The sequence below is a fragment of the Macrobrachium nipponense genome, chromosome 9 (assembly GCF_015104395.2).
Source record: "Macrobrachium nipponense isolate FS-2020 chromosome 9, ASM1510439v2, whole genome shotgun sequence".
Lineage (NCBI taxonomy): Eukaryota > Metazoa > Arthropoda > Malacostraca > Decapoda > Palaemonidae > Macrobrachium > Macrobrachium nipponense.
Genome location: NC_061110.1, coordinates 107080426 through 107103853, shown reverse-complemented (window position 1 = coordinate 107103853; position 23428 = coordinate 107080426). Strand labels below are relative to the sequence as shown.

The 23428-nt window shown below is 36.0% G+C and overlaps 1 protein-coding gene across 1 annotated transcript in view; it reads left to right on the top strand.

Moving 5' to 3' along the window:
• Positions 1-5004: 5004 nt before the first annotated feature.
• LOC135218186 (protein fem-1 homolog A-like) overlaps positions 5005-23428 on the top strand; it is a 26014-nt gene continuing 7590 nt past the window's right edge. Inside the window, exons 1-5 of the mRNA XM_064254337.1 lie at positions 5005-5199; positions 5673-5892; positions 6341-6421; positions 6596-6785; positions 6973-7866. Coding sequence (XP_064110407.1) covers positions 5826-5892; positions 6341-6421; positions 6596-6785; positions 6973-7866 — 1232 coding nt within the window. The 5' untranslated portion in view covers positions 5005-5199; positions 5673-5825. The remainder of the gene's footprint in view (positions 5200-5672; positions 5893-6340; positions 6422-6595; positions 6786-6972; positions 7867-23428) is intronic.

Here is a 23428-nt window from a genome sequence, read left to right as displayed (position 1 = left end):
CAAGGTTACTATTTCATGAAAATATAGAGCAAAGTAAGAATTTGCGAGTGGAGTTTAATACCTGATTGTGTAGCTTGTAGATGACCAGCAAACACATGGCTTCGAACCAGGCCCGTTCCGAGGAGGGGGGTGGGGTGGTCGGGGTGGTCTGGAAGTCCATATTTCTATGCGAAGTCAAAGTATGTAAAATAACAGCAAATAAAGTAATAGGCATGTTATCTTAACATAATTAATTAATAAATCAATAAAACAGAAATATTCTTTGAATTTCAGTGCAAACATATAAGAAAAATTCTGTTAACCAAAGTCAGTACTTTGAAAAACATCTAATCGGGATAGAAGGGCATAGACCGCATACCCAATTTTTCTTCTTAATACAACTAAAACTAAAATAAAATTTTTTAAAGTATTTCATCTTGTATATACCTATATATGCAATGACATTTATAGAAAAAAAGGTCCAGTTTTGGAAAAAACGACCTTCCCTCCATAAAAAAATCTAGGTACGGGCCTGCGAACTGAATCGGTAATGTGCTTTAAACTGTTATATCATTCTCCTCTCTTTCTCTCTCTCTCTCTCTCTCTCTCTCTGTCAGTATTCAAGAAGGTAGGCTGGTGTTTCTGTGTATTGTGTTATAGATCCGATATCCGATATAAGACATTTCTTGTGTTTTCATTCATGACAGAGTGATATTTCTATGATTCTGTTTGTAAAGTTTTGACTGTATGATGCTTATTTATTCAAGAACCTCCAGATGATATGAACAGTTTCCTTCTGAAGATGGAAAACGAAGTTCACAAGGTTACTGAGTATAACTTATTTACTTTTAAGTAGTGACAGAGAATTTTCTCCTTTATACTATGTCATTACTTACAAGTAAACAAGTTATACTCAATAGTTTGTGGGTTTCTTTTTCCATGAACACGAGTGTTAGCACTAACTCGCGGTAGAAATGTTTTCACATCTCCATTGCAATCATGATACTGTCCAATGATTCCTCTCTAGTACCTTTTCTGGAACCTATTTTCAACAGTGCCCTATTTTTTTTTTTTTTTTGCTTTATATTGAGTTTTAGTGTTTTCTAACGCTAATGAATGTACTGATGTAGGTATGCTTAATTTCAAAATGTTTTTTACTCTTTTTGTTTAATAGGTAATCGGGATGAACCTCCCTTTATGTCAAAATGAATTGAAATTTTCATTTAACGAAGCACAAATTGTGTCAGCTCCAGCGTCTTAATTTTCCAGAGTTGCTACTAAATTTTGTATATCTCTGTTTAGTTTCTTATTTGTTTATTTGTTTGTATGGTAATTTTACGTTGCATGGAACCACCAGTGGTTTATTCAGCAACGGGACCAACGGCTTTATGTGGCTTTCGAACCACGTCGAGAGGGAACTTCTATCACCAGAAATACACATCTCTCACTCCTCAGTGGAATGCCCGGTAATCGAACTCGCGGCCACCGAGGTGGCGGATCAAGACCATACCGACCACGCCACTGAAGTGCTTTTAGTTTCTTATTGAAATTTTCTTTGCATCGTTTGATTTCTGCGGCAACTTCAGTTTCTTTTTCAAAACACTGTTAAATCTAGGACCTGTTAATCTGTGATATCTTATTGCACATATGTATATGATATATTTTCGTTGGTATAGGTTTCCTCACCCACATTACACATGCCCAATTAAGTCATGCCCCCTGACTATCCCAAGGAAAAATGATTTTTTCCGTTGGGCTGCCTTTTCAATTCAAGTATCCAATATCTGCGGCAAATAAATAGAGTGGCCGCTACTTTAGAACTTATAGTTTTTTTTTATAGTTTTATGATTATGTAAAGACACTTAGTTTTATCTGTAATCAAATGTTTTTTTTTGAATGATAAAATATTTTGAGTCAAAAATCCTATCGTTCGCAACATTAAATATAGTATTTTAACTTGTCAAATGAAGAATCTTTAACTTGGTTTGTCTGTAGTGTTTTATGTATATTTATAATGCACATATGTATACATATGTATATATATACTATATATATATGCATATATATGTATATATATATATATATATATATAATATATATTATATATATATATATATATATATATATATATATATATATATATATATATATATATATATATATATATATATATATATATATATATATATATATATATGTATATATATATATATATATATATATATATATATATATATATATATATATATATATATCATTCGAGCTAAAAATGTCCTTTAATATCTAATTCGCTCTACCTCGGAAATTGATATATTTTCACATATGTACCGAGGGGGAATTTTTTATATGATAATAATTTCGTACCGGGTACGAAATTATTATCAACTAAAAAATTCCCCCTAGGTACGGATATATGAAAATATATCAATTCCGAGGTAGAGCGAATTAGATATTAAAGGACATTTGTAGCTCGAATGATTTATATGAATCACGTGATGTGATAAATATTCATATATATATATATATATATATATATATATATATATATATATCTATATATATATATATACATTATAAATGAACTGATCAACGATGGGTAACAATAGCTCTATATATATATATATATATATATATATATATATATATATATATATATATATATATATATATATATATATATATATATATATATATATATATATATATACATTTATAAATGAACTGATCAACGATGGGTAACAATAGCTCTATATATAACTATATATATATGTTATATTATATATATATATATATATCTATATATATATATATATATATATATATATATATATGTATATATATATATATATATAAAGATATATGCCACGAAGGATATTTATGGATTTATCACGTTCCTAACTTTCGTGATTCAGTTATATACATATTATATATATATATATATATATATATATAGATATATATATATATATAGATATATATATATATATATATATATATATATATAATATATATATATATATATTATCATATATATAATAATATATATATCTATATATATGTATGTTCGGATCCCTAAAAAATAAGCACTCTCTAAAAATCAAGTAGTACTTATCTTTGCTTGACTTGCTCAAATGAGGGAGTGGTTATTTGGTAAACTACACTTGGTAATTTCAATATTTCTTCGTGAAACCAACCATTGCCTGGTTTTCTCTTTTGATCGTTAAACAGTGTCTTATTGTGTTTTCATTGTTAAACAAGCGCTTATTTAGGGATAAAGTCATGGGAGTCAGCATTTTACTTCTTCATAGAAATGTATTTTATTTCTGACGTTAAGCCTCCAAACATGGACAGTCATCTATATGAACGGATTATCAAAGTTTCCTTGGTTGAAGACTCGCTTCTCAAAATTAACTGGATGAAGCAGCAGAATCGTCTGAGAAGAGAACTAAAGTGATCCTATAGTGTAAAGATTTTGTGAACTGGACTTAACGCTCTTCGTTTCAAGATAAGTACGCCTAGAAGTGACAAGTTAAAGAATATTGTAACACATAGACACTACAAATCAATTCAAAGAATCGTGTTTTTTTTTTTCGATCAAAACTTCCCTTGCAAAAATGGATAGAAGGTATTTTCTACGAGGTGTCAGGAACTGAATGTATTGCAGTTACTAATTGTTTCAAAAGTAACAGTTATTAATACGTTCAGTTTCTTTCGTGAAATTTGTGAGAAATATTTAAAGAAAAAAAAAAAAAAACCGTATAAAGCATGGTCGGCCAGGGATAGCAGGGGAAATCGATGAGTATTGCTTTAGCCATAAACCAAAGCTCAATAGTGGACGGGCTCCACAGAATCTTTTGTGGGTTTTTTGGATTGTTGATCCATCTTCGTCACCTGCTTGTGGTTACATGGAGAGAGTCGACCTGCGCAATGCTGAAACACTATACTATTACCTATATTCAGAAAAGTAATGCTGTCAGGAACAACTATTCACAGTGATCAGTGAAACGCATAGTGCAACATTCAAAGGCACTTAGGATTTGCTCATCATACTGTTAACCACTCATTGAATTTTGTTGACAGAACTACTAGTTTTCAAACACAAACATCTAGGAGTTACTGGAATAAACACAAATTACGAGTGAAACGGATGCTCGGATGTAGAAGGGAATTTTTAAACACTTACTTGCATGAATTCATGTGGAAAGAAAGAAACAGAACGACGAGTTTCATAGAATCTGTAGAACGACTGCAAGTTAATATTGTTTTGATTGAATTCAGTATTTGTTTATGTATTCAATAAATATGCATGTCAGATATGTTTAACTATAAATTTCAAACATAATTTGTTACTCAAGTATTCGTTGTATAGACGACTAAGACATAATTATGACACTAGCTTTGTTACTCCAAGTATTCATTGTATAGACGTTTGTCATAATTATGACACTGTATCGTTTCAAACATAATAGTATTTCAGCACTGTTAGGAGTGCATCATTATTCTTGTTCCAATAAGGGAGTGCTTATGTTATTAGGGTGTGCATTATATATATATATATAGTATATATATATATCTATATATATATATATATATATAGATATATACATATATATGTGTATGTATATATATATATATATATTATATATATATATATATATATCTATATATATATATATATATATATATGTAATATGTATATATGTATATATATATATATATATATATATATATATCATATTATATATATATATATATGTATATATATATGTATATATATAGGTATATATGTATATATATATATATAAATATATATATATATATATATATATATATATATATATATTATATATATATATATATATTGATTATATATATATATAAATATATATATATATATATATATATATATATATATATATATATATATATATATATGTATATATATATGTATATATGTGTATATAGATGTGTGTGTGTGTAATTCCTATATGTAATTCCTAAAATTGCTTTGCTTTGCAGTAACGATTCACGGAAGATTCTTGCACGGAGTTCGGCCTCTGTGGTGCGCTACCGTCGGGGGCCAGTACGCGGTCATTGACTACCTCCTTTCCAAAGGAGCCAATGTGAATGGCATTACCAGATTCAAAAGCACTCCTCTGCGAGCAGCGTGTATTCATGGCCACCTCGATATTGCCAAACTTCTTGTGGAACACGGAGCCTGTGAGTTTTCAAGTGCAGCATTTATGTTTTCTCCCACTTAGCCCGAGTTCGCTAATCTTGCTGAAGCTGAAGAAACTCATTTATTTATTTATTGGCTTAATTCTTTATTTACTTATTTATCTGTTTGCTTATTGACTTACTTATTTATTTTACGTGTTTAGCCTATTTATTTACATATTTATTTATTTATTTATTTATTTACTTTTGTAGTTATTTACTTACTTTTGTATTTATGTATTTATTTAAGCAATTGTTTATTTATTTACTTTTGTATTTATGTATTTATTTAAGTAATTGTTTATTTATTTACTTTTGTATTTATTCATTTATTTGTTTATATACCTACTTAAGTATTTACTTATATTTATTTTATTAATACTATATATTTTTTTTTATTTACATATGTTTTTTATATATTTATTTGATTGTTTAATTTTTTGACCATTTGTTTATTTATTCATTTGTGTCCTCAGCCACCGAGACTACTGATCCATACTCGTTCACTTGTCTGATGCTCGCTGCTCACAACTGCCGTCTGGAAATTGTGAAATACCTTTTAGAAATTGGCGTTGACGTGAACGGTAAGAGTATAGACCGGGCAAAGCGCTTTGCATGTGAGTGCGGAAATGGGACATATTGAAATAATGAAAGTTTGCCTGGATCACAGTGGTCAAATGGATGCCGACATTTCTGGTGAGTCTTGTTTCGAATTCTTTGGTTTAAATGTCCTAAATCTTGTTTAGAAGTGTTTGTTTTATATGTCCTAGATCTTGCTTAGAACTGTTTGTTTTAAGTGTCCTAAATCTTGATTAGAATTGTTTGGTGTAAATGTCCTAAATCTTGCTTCGAATGGTTTTGATTTAAATGTCCTAAATCTTGCTTAGCATTGTTTGGTTTAAATGTCACAAATCTTGCTTATCATTGTTTGGTTTAAATGTCCTAAATCTTCCTTAGAATTGTTTGGTGTAAATCTCATAAATATTGCTTAGAATTGTTTGGTGTTTAAACATCTAAATCTTGCATAGGATTGTTTGATTTAAATCTGCTAAATCTTGCTTCGAATTGTTTGCTTTAAATCTCCTAAATTTTACTTAGAATTGTTTGGTCTAAACGGCTTAAATCTTGCATTATTCATTTACAGAACTGAACGATGAGGTTTCGAATGCTGTAATGTTCTGTGCTGATTTGACTGACAATATACCAACTATTTTTTCGTTTCTAGGTATGAAAAGATATTGCTTTGTTTGTACTTTCTAAAACGGTACCTGAGATGGAAGAATTTCTTTCTAAATGGAATCACATAAACAGTGAGTTAGATTTAGACTAAAGTCACCTGTAGATTTATTCATACTAAGAACTATCAAAACTGAATCATTCCTCGTCTTCTTTTTATCAGGAAGTACTCCTTTGATTCTGGCGAGCTTTCATTGCCACTTGGAAATGGTAGAATATCTAGTAAGCAGAACAGACCTGATATCTGTTAAAGAGAAAGCCGATGCATTTGAGTTACTTGGAGCTTCGCTTTTTGACGATATGGAAGATATTGTCAGTGTTATTCAGTACTGGAAATCAGCAATGAGTCACAGGTAAGTTCTTTCGTGCTCATTCTCATACTTTTCTCAAGGTCTGATAGATAAAGTAAGAATTTCATTTGTGGAAAGTAGTATGATTGAATGCATGGATTTACAATTTAACATTGTAGAGTGTTATTTAACTGCTTCAGTATATGCTTTCTTATGCACTGAATACAATCGTTTAACAATATGTTTCCAGGTACGTAGATGGTGTCCTGACTTATCCAAAATCCGAACTGAATTTGGAAGGTCCTGCACACGAGGAGTTCAGAGAAGTCACCACCTTAGAGCAACTAGAGGCCCTAGACACTGACTTCGAGTCAGTCCAACGTCAGTCTCTCCTCGTGAAGGAGAGGGTTTTAGGACCCGATCATTTTAACACACTGCTATATATCCGGGACGCAGGTCTCGACTACGAAAATGACGGTGCTTTCAAGCAATGCATCAACCTGTGGGTTCACGCTATCGAAGTGCAATATTTCCGGCTAAAACCACTCAACCACGCTAGGCTCTACCACTTCAGGTCATTCTTGGGGCTGTTTTCATCCCTGACGGACGCAGAGCATGTAAGTAACTGGAATTGTCAACCTAAGGATTTTTTCGATGATATTATGTGTGTGTTTGAAAAAGGCGCGAGGGAATTGAATCTGGTTGTTTCCGAATTAGATCAAAGCGACATTTCCGTGAAGCTAAATGGATCACACCTTAACGAGTGTGTTGCAATCATCATGCATTTATTAGTATCGTTAACAATGTTACAGCCACAGCTCTCGTCCTCTCAGATACACACTTTCAGGAGTGCGTTGTATCAACTACTGAAGAAGGATCAAAGGAATGCAGCGGGTTGGAGCCTTCTCCACATCGCCTGCAGTAGAAGCTTTAAGCTCATGGACGGGTTTTCAGTGCCGGTGTCTAGCACTCCTAGAAAGACAGTCATCGACCTCCTGCTGGACACCGGTGCAGATCCTTGCGCCACCGACAAGGAGGGCAACACGCCCCTCCACACGCTTGCCAAAAATGAGGATTGCTCCAAGGGCATGGTCGAGTCACTTTTGCGAGCCGGTGCTCACTTAGACGCCATGAATAGCCGAAGGCAGACGTTCTGGTCAACTGAGGGGGTTCCCGGGAAACCGTTCTTTCTAAGGCAAAGGTGCTGAGTCACACCTCTCTGCAATGCTTAGCTGCCACTTGCATTCGGGAACATGGGATTCCTTATAAGGGTATTCTTACCAATCCCCGACTTGAAAAAATTTGTTGACATGCACTAATCAAGTATCATTTTTAATGGTGCTATTTATATATGTATATATAAAAGTATTTATTTCATGTAAGAAATTCTTGTACATTTGTTCTGTAAATATGTAGACCAGCTGTAAGTAGCACTTGTAAATGTTTTCAGAAAAAACTCCTTTTCATCTTATTGGCATAGTGTAACAAGATCTCATGGTTGTATGTACATTGTAATACTTGTATTTTCCTTAAATGTCTTAGAAATATATGTTCCAAAAATATATCATGCATTTGTTTTTATCTCAGAGCAGCCATCGTCTCCAAATTGTTAAAATAATGGTATTGGGCTTATTATTTTTTCTTTTGGAATTATGATTTTCCAAGGTAGGTTTCCCACTTAAATTACCAGTTGTCTTTGTATAAAATATTTAAATTATTTTTATCTCTAGTCAAATAGTTAATTGAATAACCATATTACAAGGAATGATTTTGCACCACCTGTAATAATAATAATAATAATAATAATAATATCCTTTATTTCAGCTCAGGGCCATATACATGGAATATACAAAATACAGACAGTAATATACACAATCTAGATAAAGAGACATGATAAAAAAAATGAATAATCGGCACTTATCCCCAAAACAAAATAGGTCGAGGTAGCATAAAATATAGTTAATATAAAACTGGTAATACAGTATAATATTGGTGAGAAAAAAAAAATGCATTGAGATTGTTATAACCCGTTAGTGCACAGCTTATATAACTTTAATTTCAACTAGAGACCTTAGGTTGTTACAGTAGTCAGGCCAGAGGGCTAAATACGAAAATTGAATGTAAAAAAACTTAACTTGATAGTAATCACAGTAATAATGAAAAATTAAAATATCAGCAATAAATATAATAATGACAAAATCTGCAGATGACATCTTGCCAATACAAAGAATAAGTCCTTTAGGGGACAAAGGGCTCATTTTCCCATCTTTCCCACAATTTAGATCTTCTTCTTGCTTCACTCCTTAGGGTGCTTTGTATGAGCGAGTTGCTGCTGTTTCTCACTCCTGTTACCAGACTGGACATTGTTCGCCTAACAATGATTTCGAAATTGTCCGGTTGGGTTTCTATGAACATCTGTGTGGCGGAGGGGTAGGCGGGGAGTGTTTGTGAGGCGTGTCAGAATGTCATTGTGCACAACAGTGATGCGTCTCATGGTCTCTGGGGTATAGTTCGTCCAGAGGGAACACCCATAGATACTGCAGCAGTACGAGCGGAAGAGCAGCAGTTTCACGTCTCGGTGACAGAAGGCAAACCTCCTTTCAATCATGTTGCCAGTTGCACATAGTTTACGACGCCTCTGTTCAATGTCTGTCGTATCTTTTAGGTTGTCGGTGATAATGTGACCCAAATACGGAAATTCGTGCACAAATTCCAGCCGATGGTTTCCGAGGAAAATTTGTGGTTCTGCAATATGCTTAAGCGAACTCGGGAGCGACATGCACTGGGTCTTGGTTTCGTTGTAGATTATATCAAATTCCTCTGCATATTGGCGGCAAGTGTCGATGAGTCGTTGGAGACCTTGCACTGATGGGGAAATCAGGACCATATCGTCGGCGTAAAAAAGGTTGTTTATAGTTGTTTCACCGACAGTGCATCCGATTGGGAGTGAGTTCAGTTTGATATTCAAGACATCTGTGTACGTATTAAACAGATATGGAGAGAGAATGCCCCCTTGCCGAAGCCCGTTTAGGGAGCCATAGGTGTACGATAATACGTTACCCCATTTGACTCAGAATTGCTGTGTGGAGAACCAGCAATATAAAATGCCAATTAGATATAGGGGTGTGTCCCTTTTATGCAGCTTCAGGAAGAGCTTCAGGTAGTTTACTCTGTCAAATGCTTTTCTCACATCAAAACAAAGGAAAACAGGAGAGGCTGATGATAGGTAGTAGTTCAGCAATTCTTTCAGTATGTAGATGCAGGTGTCGGTTGAGTGGTTTGCTTTTAAACCCGAAATGTTTGTCAGTGGTGTGTAGAAAGGGGAGAAGTCTCACTAGAAGAACCGACTCAAGTATCTTCGATGCGATCGTTGTGATTGCAATCGGCCGGTAGTTGCCAGGGTCAGCTGCGTCCTTTAGCTTGGTTTTGATTAATGGTATCAAGTGAACTAAGAGTAGGGAGTCAGGAAGAAACCGGTGAATTATGCAAGCACTGAATAGGACAGCTAACAAAATGTAAATTATCGGATGGCAGAATTTGAAAGCCTCTGCGGGAAGACCATCACAGCCGGCCGATTTATTATTAGACAGGCTGTTTATGGCATCGCTGATGTTACCTGGCGTAATACGGTCTGCAAAATGAAATTGAATGTTGTCAGTAAGGAAGTTATCTACATCCCTTCTGGAATCTTGATCATTTATGCAATTCAGAATATTGTTGAAGTGATCGCCCCACATGCTTGGGATAGCTTCGTCTCCGACTGTTTCCCTTACTCTCTGTGATATGCTTTTTAGTTTTGGGATTTAATGACTGGATATCTTTCCAAAGACGAGGGCAATCACCAGATTCTAAGTTTCTAGACATTGCATCGGCTCTTAGCTGTTTTTCATTTAACCTGCAGTGCTTAAGAGCAAGTTTAAACTGCACTCTCGCCTGTCTCATTAGTAATGCAGTGTTCCCTTCCCTCGGGCTACCATTTTGCCTCCACAATAAAAACATTTCTCGTGAGAATGTATACAGATCTTTAACCATTTTTCTTGACAGTAAGTTTTAGGGAATACTTAATATTTAAGATAATCTCAATTCCTTCAATATGAATTAAGTTATGGTGCAAAACTTCTAAACTCATTAGTGTGTGAGTGGGGCAACCGAGATTGCACAGGCATGAAGATTTAAACTTCTCAACATGTAGTATAGCTTCGTAAATTTCTAGATCAAATTATTTATTTCGCAGTATACCTTCCTAATCCACCAAATTATCGATGAAACCTAACTGCCTTTTCATGAGTTTTGTGTGATGTTTTATGTAAGGAAAATTGGAACATTTGATCAGTATTTAAATGCCCGTTAAGTAAGACATGCCCATAAATTGAACCTTGCTTTTATACTCTGCTGCTGCTGTGTTCGGTTTGTCTGTCTTTCTCTTTGCATCCTTACCTCCGTGCACGTCATTATTCCCCACGAATAATGACTGCAATGAAAAATGGTCGACAAGATATGCTGCGATAATTAGGAATTTTTCGTAAAAATACTAGGCACTGGACATAACGAATGGAGTGAGGATTATAGAATATGCTGTCACCCACCAAACGGGGAATAGAAAAATCAGGTGACCTATTATGTATTATATATATAAGATATTATATATATATATATATAATATGATCATATATAGATATATATATAATAGAATATATTATATATATATATATATATATATATTAATATAATATATATATATCTAATAGAATATATATATAATATACATATGTAAGAATTACATTATATATATAAACCAGTGACCTGGGGTCATGGCATTAGGAGGGTTCTACGTGACCAAAGCAGACCTAGATTACGCTATGCGCTGTCTGCAGTAGCCTGATCTAGCTCACAGCTTTGTCAACATTTTTTATGTTTATGATAACTTTGCACAACAACTTCCATGGAAGCGGTTTGACCTGTTAACCTACGCCGGAAACTTGTAACTTCCGAGCCGGCAGACTACGTATGTGTTTTTATATGAATTGCTGAGATAGCTAATGTTCCGCTATCGACGCGATGCTTTAGAATGGCAGTTCCACGCCAACTATCAAACATATCGGTCGTCCCCGAGCTGCATCTCCTCATAGTATGGAGTTACAGAATAAAGTTGTTAACTTGTTCAACTAGCCTGTTTGAATCATCTCCTCTAGACAAGAAAGAACCTCTCTACTAAGATATCCAAGGGAGATGAGAGGAACCAAACATTACTTACGGACGACAGCCGTAAGGAAAGAACAAAAAGTCTATCGCCAAGCGATAAGACATAAGAAGTGGTGGCAGCGAATAAACGAAGAACATAATTAACATGACCCATATCAGCCGACCGAAGTCTACAAGAACTAACTTCCACCTTCAACATCAAACTAAACAGAGGAAACGGGATCTTCAATCAACGCAACAGTTTATGAAGACGCAACTATGTCCTTCATCGAGAGGAATACAAGCATTTAACACTGACGTTTGAGCAACTGTTGTCACTTATCTTCGAGAATCTACACCGGACGAGGGCAGCATCGAACATCAACGAAAGAAGAAAACAAACACAGGGAACATCACCCGATCTAGCAAGGACGGAGGTCTGTGACGTCATCAATCTTGGACTTCACCGCGCATCGTGCACCGAGAGAAGGCCGTGACGTCATCACGACTTCCGACGCGAGACGTGGAACAGGAAACTGTGACGTCATCCCATGTCAACAATCCTTCGCAATATAATCTGGAGCTAAGTACCATTTTTATCTATTCAGGTCTTTTCCTCAGTGAAGTGTTGTTCATCAAAGAGTCGATCGTCCAGTATTCTGGGGTGAGTTGTTTCGCCATATTAATCTTCCTTCATTACAGAACCAATCTTCAACTACGAGGTTCTCGCCCGCAGATTAATTTTTTTTTTTTTTGTTTTTTTTTGGTTTTCTAGTTGTCATTTATTACCATTTTCTTGCAGGAATTCTCCGTATAGAATATTTTATCATATTATCTGTATTTTTGTATCTTTTGGGGGATTTTCCTATTATTATAACACACTTATACAGTACATTGCTTATGCGTTTACGTAGTGGTTGAGTGTACTCTTATAGATATTTTGATAGGATTGCAAGGAATAGAAGTGATAAGAAAAAAGTGAAAGCCGAAATGGCAACCACTCCGGCTGGCAACCCCAACGTGGTGACTCTCGTTAGCGCGAGGTCAGCGATTGTCCCTTTTCAAGGTCGGGTCAATGGGTTCCTGCCTCAAAATGTTGAGGCATGGATCTCATCTGTAGACGCTCATTTAAATGCAAAAAGCATCACGGACCCAGCAGTACAATTTACAGGAGGCCAAGAGCTTCGTTGACTTTGCGAAAGGCGACGCAAGTGCGTATCTAAGGGGGGTTTCTTTCCAAGAAGCGCTTACATGGGACGAGTTCAAAATTAGATTACGTGCCGTGTATGGGGGTGAAGAGGGCTTTAGATGTAGTATTGGCATTGAGAAATATCCTTAACCAAGCCTCCATGACTCAGCTCAATGTTGTCGAGCGGGCGGCGCTAATTGCCGACCGGCTAAATGAATATCAGGATAGTTTAAGTAACTCCGGGTGGGTTGCGGGTGCTAAAATCAAAGTGAAAGATTTTATCCGTTTGATCTACCTTACGTCTATCACTGTAATGTTGCCTGAAGCGTTAGTACGGTGTTTTGATAAAAAATTGCAGCCCGACAGTACGGAATTAGATGTGTATAAACAAATCAAAAAACACATGTCTAAATGTACCGACCTAGATCCTTCGCTCATTCAAGTTTTTGCAAAAAATGAGAACAAGCCACAACAAGTAAAGTGGTACATAATAATAATCAAGTTGCAGGGATGGTTTGTTATAACTGTAAACGACCAGGTCACATGATTTCAGACTGTCGGACGCGTTTTTGTTCAATACACAATAGTTCAACTCATTCATATAACCGTTGCTACTCGAGGAATCAACAGCAAACGCTACAAACACGCAACCAGTTGCTAGTGCAAATAAAAGAAGGGTCCTCAGTACTATAAGAAGAAACAACCAAACGGAAATTCTGCACAACAGCAGAAACAAACAAATCGTGCTTCAGGTACCTCTGTTCCTGGGCCGTCTAGCCAGAACTCGCAAGGGCAAGCGAATTTTCAGGGTGTGATAACAAAACAAATACCACGTAGATTCACTCCAAGGGGGGAGAGGGCGATGTTGGGTCATCAATATCAACATCTTTTGTATCAAATAATCAGTTTAATCATTTATCAGATCATTGTGAGACAATTGATTTTCCTATGAAACACACGGCCGAATCAAAAAAATCTGTGCAGGTTCCCGTAGATTTGCAACAAATTCATGCAATTATTAGTCAAAACGAGTTGCGACCAACCTTACATGCAGTAAATTTGGACCATAAGTCATTCACTTTGTTCTTTGATTCTGGTAGTCCACGTAATATAATGGATTTAAGGACTCATCATTTACTCTTTTCAATTTCCCTATAGAAAAGTCCGATAAGGCTCTCAGGCATTGGGAATAATGAATTAAATGTTGTGGGCGTACCTCATGTACATACAAGGTCAGGTAAGCGCACGTTTGCTGATACCTTTGTCGTTGTACAAAACATTAATATGTATCCCGCAGTAATTATCGGATACCCGTCTATGGGCACTCAAAATATTATCTTAGCACCTGCAAAACACGGCGTGTATATCAAAGGGAAATTCTATAGGTCTTCTAATACCCTAAAATCTGTTTTAGATAATAAAGAGACAGACAGAGTTGTCACTTACATTACGGAACCAATCACCTGTCTCATGAACCAAGAAATAATACAAGGCAACCCAACAGAACTCTCGCTCACCCGTAATATCAGCTTGCACGCAAACTCTCGAGCCTAACGTAACGTTCAATAAACATGTTAGTGCGTGTAAAAAGAACCTTGCCAGGATCTGAAACATTAATCCTTTCCGAAACTCTGAAAAACACACGGATTATCCGTCACACAAGCCGTTTATACAGTCGGCTCACAACAGCAATGTAATATCGGAAAGTCTGTCAATCATTTGAATACCACTTTAGTAATCCACAAAAATCAACATATCTTGGATGCCGAAGTTTATAAACATCGCATTCTTACCGTAGCTGAGATAAATCACGCTCATCAGTCGCGGATGAAACCCTTTTGCAATCTATAAAGAACAAAATCAATAAAGATATTCAAGAAGAAGAAATTCAGCAGAAATTTTTGAATCTGTTAACTAAATATCATGATGTTTTTTCCACTACGGATGGAACCTTAGGAAAAACGGATGTCATCGAGCATCAAATCAGGCTCAAGGACAAACAGAAACAAAGTAATCTATGTACCTTCGTACCGACTTCCTATGAAATTTCAGAATGAGATAACAGAGGAAGTAGGTGAAATGTTAAAGGAAGGAGTCATTAGGAAATCAAACAGCCCTTATAATTTTCCGTTAATAGTAGTACCGAAAAAAGATCGAACTTGGCGGATATGCGTAGATTTTCGTCGTTTAAACGAAGAAACAATCCCTGACAGATTCCCAGTACCATGTACGATGATATCCTATCTTTACTAGGCCAGAATAAATATTTCACAAGCCTAGACTTACTAAAAGGATTTCATCAGATTCCGATGGAACAAGAAAGTATCCCATACACTGCTTCAGCACAGCCAGGGGACATTATGAATTTTTGCGTATGCCTTTTGGTTTACGTTGTGCTCCTATAACTTTTACTCGTATGATAAACGTCGTGTTTGGAGACTTGTTGGGAGATATCCTACATGCCTACATGGATGACTTAGTAATCTTTTCCAACACATTAGAAGAGCATTTACGTAAATTGGAGTTAGTGTTACAAAGGTTAAGGCAGCATAATTTAAGGGTAAAGATAAGAAGTGTGTGAATTTTTAAAACAGAACTAGTCTATCTAGGTTTCACGGTTTCTAGTGAAGGTCTTAAAGTCGTCCACGATAAGGTGTCGGCTATCCGTAACTTTCCGATACCTATTAACGTCAAGGGAATACAGCAATTTTTGGGGTGCAGCGGATACTATCGCCGCTTCATCCGCAATTACTCAATCATAGCCCCGCTCCCCTAACAGATCTTATAAAAAAGGGCAGTAGATTTCGTACGGTCTGAAATTCATCAAACAGGCGTTCGATAAATTGAAAGATGAACTGTGTAGTTCTCCTATCTTGAAATTTCCTGACTTCAATAAGGAATTTTTTCATAGCAACAGACGCCTCAGACCTAGGAGTATGGGTGTATTGCTTCAACAATATGATAGACAGTTTTTCCCTATAGCTTTTTATTCACGTAAACTGAGACCTTCCGAAAGTAAATATGCAGTAATAGACAAGGAAGGGCTCGCTATTGTTAATTCACTCGTGCACTTTAAATTCATAATCTACGGTTATCCCGTCAAGGTTCTCACTGATCATAAGCCCCTAACCGACTTCTTTAAAGGCTTTAGTCACAGCCCCAAGCGAACTCGGTGGCACATGATCATTCAGGACTTTGGCGCGAGGATCGGGTATTTACCTGGGAAAGCAAATATCATTGCTGACGCATTATCACGCAACCCCTCTTCATCTTGTACCGAGCCATTAGCTGAATTAATAGATATCTCAACCTCCATGCCCGTTGTTAAACTATATCCGAACAGGAAGATCTGGGCTGGAGTGCTGAACTATTACAGACGGAACAAAGAAAAGATCCGAAATAGAAAAAATCATCATTGCGTTAAACGGAAATCCGAAGGAAAAAGAATACCTAAAGTATAAGCAGCAGAAATTATATCCTACAGGAAAATATCCTGTGTAGATCCGTGACGAGGAAAACCCGCAACACACACCGCAGTTGAATAACAACCAGGTGGTGGTGCCTATCTCACTACCCACTGTCTTAAAGTGGTTGCATGAAAATCCACTGCACGGACACCCGGGTTATACCTTGATGTCACAGAAAAGCCAAATCCTTATTTTATTGGCATACGATGCTTAGAGATATAAAAAAGCACATAGCAAATTGTCGCACTTGTCAAGAATACAAAGGGCACACGAAGACACCTGTCAGCCTAGGGGCTTACCCCGTGCCAAATCAACCCTTTGAAAGAGTACATTTAGATTTATTACAGGATTTTACGAGTCAGACAGAGGAAAAAAGCACCTCCTAGTAATTATAGACGCCTTGACTCGATATACAGAACTTATAGCGCTTAAAACAAAAACCGCGGTCGAGTGCGCTAGGAAGTTTTACGAGTGCTACATTTGTAAACATGGAATTCCACCAACATCATTATCTCAGACTCGGGCGGGGAGTTCAATAATCATTTCCTTAAACTCCTTGTGCGAATTCCTTAGTATAAAGAAAGTCAATACCATGATCTATCACCCAGAGTCTAATGGGCTAGTGGCAAGGGCAAATCGTAAGGTTTTAAACATTTTAAGGGTCACCTTAGGGGGGCAGATCCCAACTGGGACATTGCCATACCTGCGGTACTAAGCACACTTAATCACTCGTATCACGTGTCTATTAAAATGACACCGCACGAGGCACTGTACGGTATCCCGGCCCGAACGCCTTTCACATCTTAAAGCCTACAACTAATTTTATCAAATCCTCTAAAGGATGTTATGGATGCAAGCATAAGTCGATATAATATAATTCGTAAGAATTTAGAAGAAGCACAGATCCTAATGAAAAAAAATCATGATAAAATAGCTAAGCCAACTAGACTATGCCGTGGGCGATCAGGTATACATACAAGTATACGTACGTAAGGTTTAAACTATAAACTGACACCTAAGTTTGAAGGCCCGTTAACATTTTAGAAAATTCAACGGCCAATAGAGTTAGGGTTCAAAATGTATCCAAACCCACTGATGTGAGAATAGTCCCATTGGCACATATCATAATCTAAAGAAAGGTAGATGGAGTGTGGGAAAAAATGGTTGTATTTATGAAACTTGTATAATAAATTATTATATATATATATATATATATATATATATATATATATATATATATAGATATATATATATATATATATATATATATATATATATATATATATATATATATATATCTATTAATCATATTGTATGTAAACCTATTCCTTTACGCGAGTTATTACATCTGTTTTACTCATTGCAGGTTTTCAAAAATGAATCTGTTATTGTTAGGAGTGATATTGTGTATTCAGACATCTTTGCTGTATGGAAAGAGCGCTAGGACGAAAGACATAGAATTTAATCATGGCTCGATTATCGAGAGAATCGATGATGTATTCATCGTGTCAAGTAATATTGTTATCGAAGTAGATATGCATGCTATTTTCTTACCTGAAGATGACGTCCTTAACTTAAAGAATGACCTGATGAGGTTGGTATTTCCCTTAAGGAAATGCATGAACGTAATTTTCATGCTAACTCAGAGATTTCACTAGCTCAAACACTAAGCGTCGCGGAAATGTTGTCTTATGACATACCCAAAATAAACCGCCGAGGCAGAAGAACTCGCTCGTGACCTGCTGATGTGGTCTGTGCGGCACAATACTCTTGAACGCCGCAACCCGCTTATTCTAGCTGGACTAAACATCTTAGGATCAGTTGCGAATCTAGGCTTAGGAATCTCAAATCGCCTCAAGATAAATAATCAAAATAAAAGAATTGAGTTTTTGCAACACAAACGGAACTGGCCTTATCAGAACTTCGCAGCCAGTTATCTTCGATCAATCAAATAATGAATATCGTTAATGAACATTCAAAAAATATCGATCAGGTCATGGAAGTTCAACATTTGCTGGCTACTTTAGCTTACTATAGTTCGAAAATAGATCATATCCGTGTGAAAATATCACATTTTATTGAAAAGTCAAAAGATTACGTAGAAGCAATTACGTTAGCAACAAAGGGTGTGTTATCTCCTCACCTCATGCCCATTAAAGATCTGACGTTAACTTTAGAAAACGGACGGGAGAAGCTAGGTTATATTCCTTTATTGGATGCCCATAAAGTAGTATTCTATTATAGCTATATCAGTCAGCGTAGAAAATTATAGAATTATGATCACAATTCCTTTTGATTCTTCCGATGCTTGGCAATCATACAAAATAGCACCGTTTCCTACTTTTATGACGAATAACTCAAATCCAGTAATATCCAATTTAACGGGGCATGTACTGATTTCTTCTATAAGAAATCATTTACAGGTCATTAAAGACTTAGATAAACTCACTCACTGTTCAGAAGCCATGAATAATAAAATTTGTACAGCTGACCTCTTTTGAATTCTATCCTATATCAACGGATTCATGTGAGTTAGACATAGTGCTAAACGGCTCTCTCTCTCATACAAGCGAAGGTTGTCTGGGGAAACTTTATCCCTTTTACGGTAATAAATTCAATTACAGGATGAATAATGGTTCCTGGATCCGTTATGATAAGGCCGGATTCGACGTCGTGTGTCCGGACACATCCACCGCCCATGCCCCTATCTTCGTAGCAGCTGATGGTTGTACGGGGACATCTACAAACTATACCGTCAGAGGGGTCAACACGATAATACGTGAGAAGGCGTATTTCGCGAACTACACGTGGGCTACCACAATCATCCCATCACTACCTCTCCCATACAACGCGCGAGTAGCTCATCGTCTGACGCAACTGGCTGAGATGGCCCACGCGTCATCGACTTATGCAGGTGGAGAACATCTTCGCTACTACATTCTGCTAGCCGTGTTCAGCGTGACGGCCATATTGGTTATCGCCGTCAACATCTTTGCTTGGCGTAGGCTGAGGCGTAAACAGAAGGATCTCCAAGGGAACGTACTGGCCCGTCTGGATGACGTACCCGTTAAAACTCAAGTCGTTGGCGTTTAGGGCCGCCTGAACCTGGCCACTTCAGTTCGTGCCTAGGGAATTGTCTGGAATTGTGTTGTGTGTGAAAAGCGGTCCGTATGCTGGCAAAAATGTAGGACAAGAAAGACTCACGCCTTTGCATTTGAACAGTTAAAGTATCTCCAGGGCGCCTAATAAATCATTATAGCCCAATATTATACATTAATATATTTCTGAAGGTATTTTTCGGGCACCTAATAAAAATATCAGCCCTATATATTGAATTTCTGCAGAATTACATTGTTATACTATTATACAATTATATTTATCTATTACAAAGAGTGTCAAGTACTCTTTAACAATTATCCATGATCATGCTATAATCATTATTTAGTAACCATTATTCTTAATCAGGTTACATGTTATCATATTAATCATGTATACTGTTTTGATTTTTACCATTTTATTATTTTTGGGTACATAATCATTATTATTACCAAACATGGATCTATATTTTCCATGCATTTATCTTTGTTTATGAATATGTCAACAAGGGTATGTAACAGAACCTTTTTATGCATTTAATCACTTAGTATGTTACGAGCACGCTCCTATGGACAATGTTTAAAGTAATTTTTTTTGTTATTCAAGGCTTGAATAGGTAGCAGACCGAGCCTAATGTAAGAATTACATTATATATAAACCAGTGACCTGGGGTCATGGCATTAGGAGGGTTCTACGTGACCAAAGCAGACCTAGATTACGCTATGCGCTGTCTGCAGTAGCCTGATCTAGCTCACAGCTTTGTCAACATTTTTTATGTTTATGATAACTTTGCACAACTTCCATGGGAAGCGGTTGACCTGTTAACCTACGCCGGAAACTTGTAACTTCCGAGCCGGCAGACTACGTATGTGTTTTTATATGAATTGCTGGAGATAGCTAATGTTCCGCTATCGACGCGATGCTTTAGAATGGCAGTTCCACGCCAACTATAAACATATCGGTCGTCCGACGAGCTGCATCTCCTAGTATGGAGTTACAGAATAAAGTTGTTAACTTGTTCAACTAGCCTGTTTGAATCATCTCCTCTAGACAAGAAAGAACCTCTCTACTAAGATATCCAAGGGAGATGAGAGGAACCAAACATTACTTACGGACGACAGCCGTAAGGAAAGAACAAAAAATCTATCGCCAAGCGATAAGGACATAAGATATATAATATTATATATATATATATATATATATATTATATATAATATATATATACTTATATATATATATATATATATATATATATATGTATAATGTGTGTGTGTGTGTGTACGTAGGCTACCTTAGGTTGCATTACGAAATTACAAGCAAAAACAAATAACACACCAATTCCGTGGCCAGAACCCGCACCTGTACCCCAGTAATTGGCATTTTAGCAAGAGCGCGGCAGAAGACCACCGAACAATCCATGGAAGCAGCGAAGGTTGTTCATAAGAGACAACAAGTCCCCAGCTGACGCCTACCCGGTCCCTAACCCCTCACCCCCCTCCCTCTTCAATGCAACCAAAACCCTTCATTATTATTATTATTATTATTATTATTATTATTATTATTATTATTATTATTATTATTATTATTATTATGAAGATGTAACCTATTCACATGGCGCAAGCACATAGGGTTACTTGACTTGAAATTCAAGCTTCCAAAAAATATGGTGTTCATTAGGAAGAAGTAAGACGAGGTAAAGGGAAAGACAGAAAGAAAAAAAGTAATAAATCGGTGAAAATTAATTCGAATGTCAGGAGAATAGTTTTATGACAGTATATAATGTATTGCAATTTGCTTAAACTCCTGAAGTTCCAACTGTGTGATAGGGAGGCTGTTCCACAGTCCAACGGTGTGAGGAATAAAGGACCTCTGGAACTGAGACGTTCCACAGCGAGGACATTTACTGCAAATTGGTGCGGAACCTGACGACGAAGAGTGGAAAATCGATGATATTGAATTTTCTCAAGTTTTTCTTGCGGGAATATGTAAGTCACATCAGGAGAAGAGTAAATATACCCCTACCAGTGACAAAAGTCCTTACGAAGTATTTTCTCACCCATGAAGAATATTTTGTTAGAAAAAACCAAGTGACCAGTGAGTCAGTCAGTCCGTCTTTAATCTGGTTGACATTTCTTGATCCCATTTTCTATGTTCACGTTCCCACGTTCAATGACCTAACTTTTCCACTCTCTCCACTTAAACTGCTACCTTATCGCTCTACCGATGGAGGCTAAGAAAACAATAGTACACATTCTACAGGCTAGAGCCATTGAATAGACTGACGATGTACAGATTTCTCTTCAAGAAACAGGGAAAGAATACTTGTTTTCCTTTCATTGGATGTGAAATTTCCGCTTTTTCTCTTCGTAAAAATCTTTCCGTTAACTCCATCGTTCCCTGTTCCCGAAAAAGCGATATAGTAAGGCCGCCACTCGAACAACCGTCTATCTGCAAATTTTCGGATTTTGAGTTATACATATTTTCGAATGCAGCAACTCTTCTTCTATATACTAGTGTTTAGAAATTGTAAAAAAAAAAAAAATTTGTTTTTCTCGTTTATAATCTAGGAGAGTGAGAGTAACTAGAATGATGAATGCGCAATATTTCTGAGTTGTGATTCGAGTGAAAGAGCATGGGATGAAAATGAATCGTAGAACAATTTATCTGTAAAATTGCAGGTAAGCGGTTATTCGAGAGAAAGGGATCCTAGATAATGTTCTGTCGAACAAAACGTTATCTGCATGCGTCCACCAATGAGGTTCTTTGATTTGGTATGACGTCATATTTAAAGGGCGCTTAGTTTGGTTGTCAAGTTCTCGTGTTCCGTGGTTTACCTTATAATTTTCATTAAGCATTGTTTCAGACAAAAATAACAATTATTGTGATCATCAACTATGGGTAGAAAGCATAAGGAATCGAATGAAATGGAAAACAACGCAGTGTGAAGAATGATGAGTGCGCACACGTAATTACTCCTCGTTCTTTGTTTTATGGTAAAAAAGAAATAAAAAAAACAGTGAAAATACCTTCCAAACAGAATACCTTCCTGGATTTTTAAAATCTATTGACCTATCATGACTGTACCCATTCTTTGGATAATCAGATGTGTTAAATGGGAAAAAAAGTTAGTCTTTTTTATGCATAATTAAGTATAATAAAAAAATGGTGCTAGTAAATCTTGCATCCATACCATGCTTTTAGGAGTACAGTATACTTTAACACATCTTTTTTAGGTATGCAGTTTTGTGATTGCACCACATAGGCCTACTATGAATGATGACCAAAAGACATGTCATAAGGAGAGCTACATAACAATAATTTTACAGAATACCATACTTATTCAATAAAGTTTTCTAATTTTCTTCTTTTTATTTCTTCTTCCCATCATTATATAATTCTACTAGTTCTTAATTATTTACGCTTCCAAGATCTAGGCTAATATAATGTTGAAGAAAAAAATGACAATATCATTCATTATTATCACTTATAGCGTCATTCCAATGTTGATAAACTTCGGTTTTTTGCAGTTATGGTGTTGTTTAATGTACAGTTTGGATAGACAGATAATATTTACTGACATATTTGTAAAGAGCATGCTTTTAGCTTCATTTTGAAAAAAGAATGATGTCATGGCATAATTATAACGGAAATATGATAGTGAAAACATTGCAAAACTTCAATCGCGTTTTTTCTCCGATTTCTGTTTTGTGGCAGAGAGACGGTTGTTCGAGTGGTGGCCATCGGCCACTGTCATTGCCATGAGCGTAATAAAA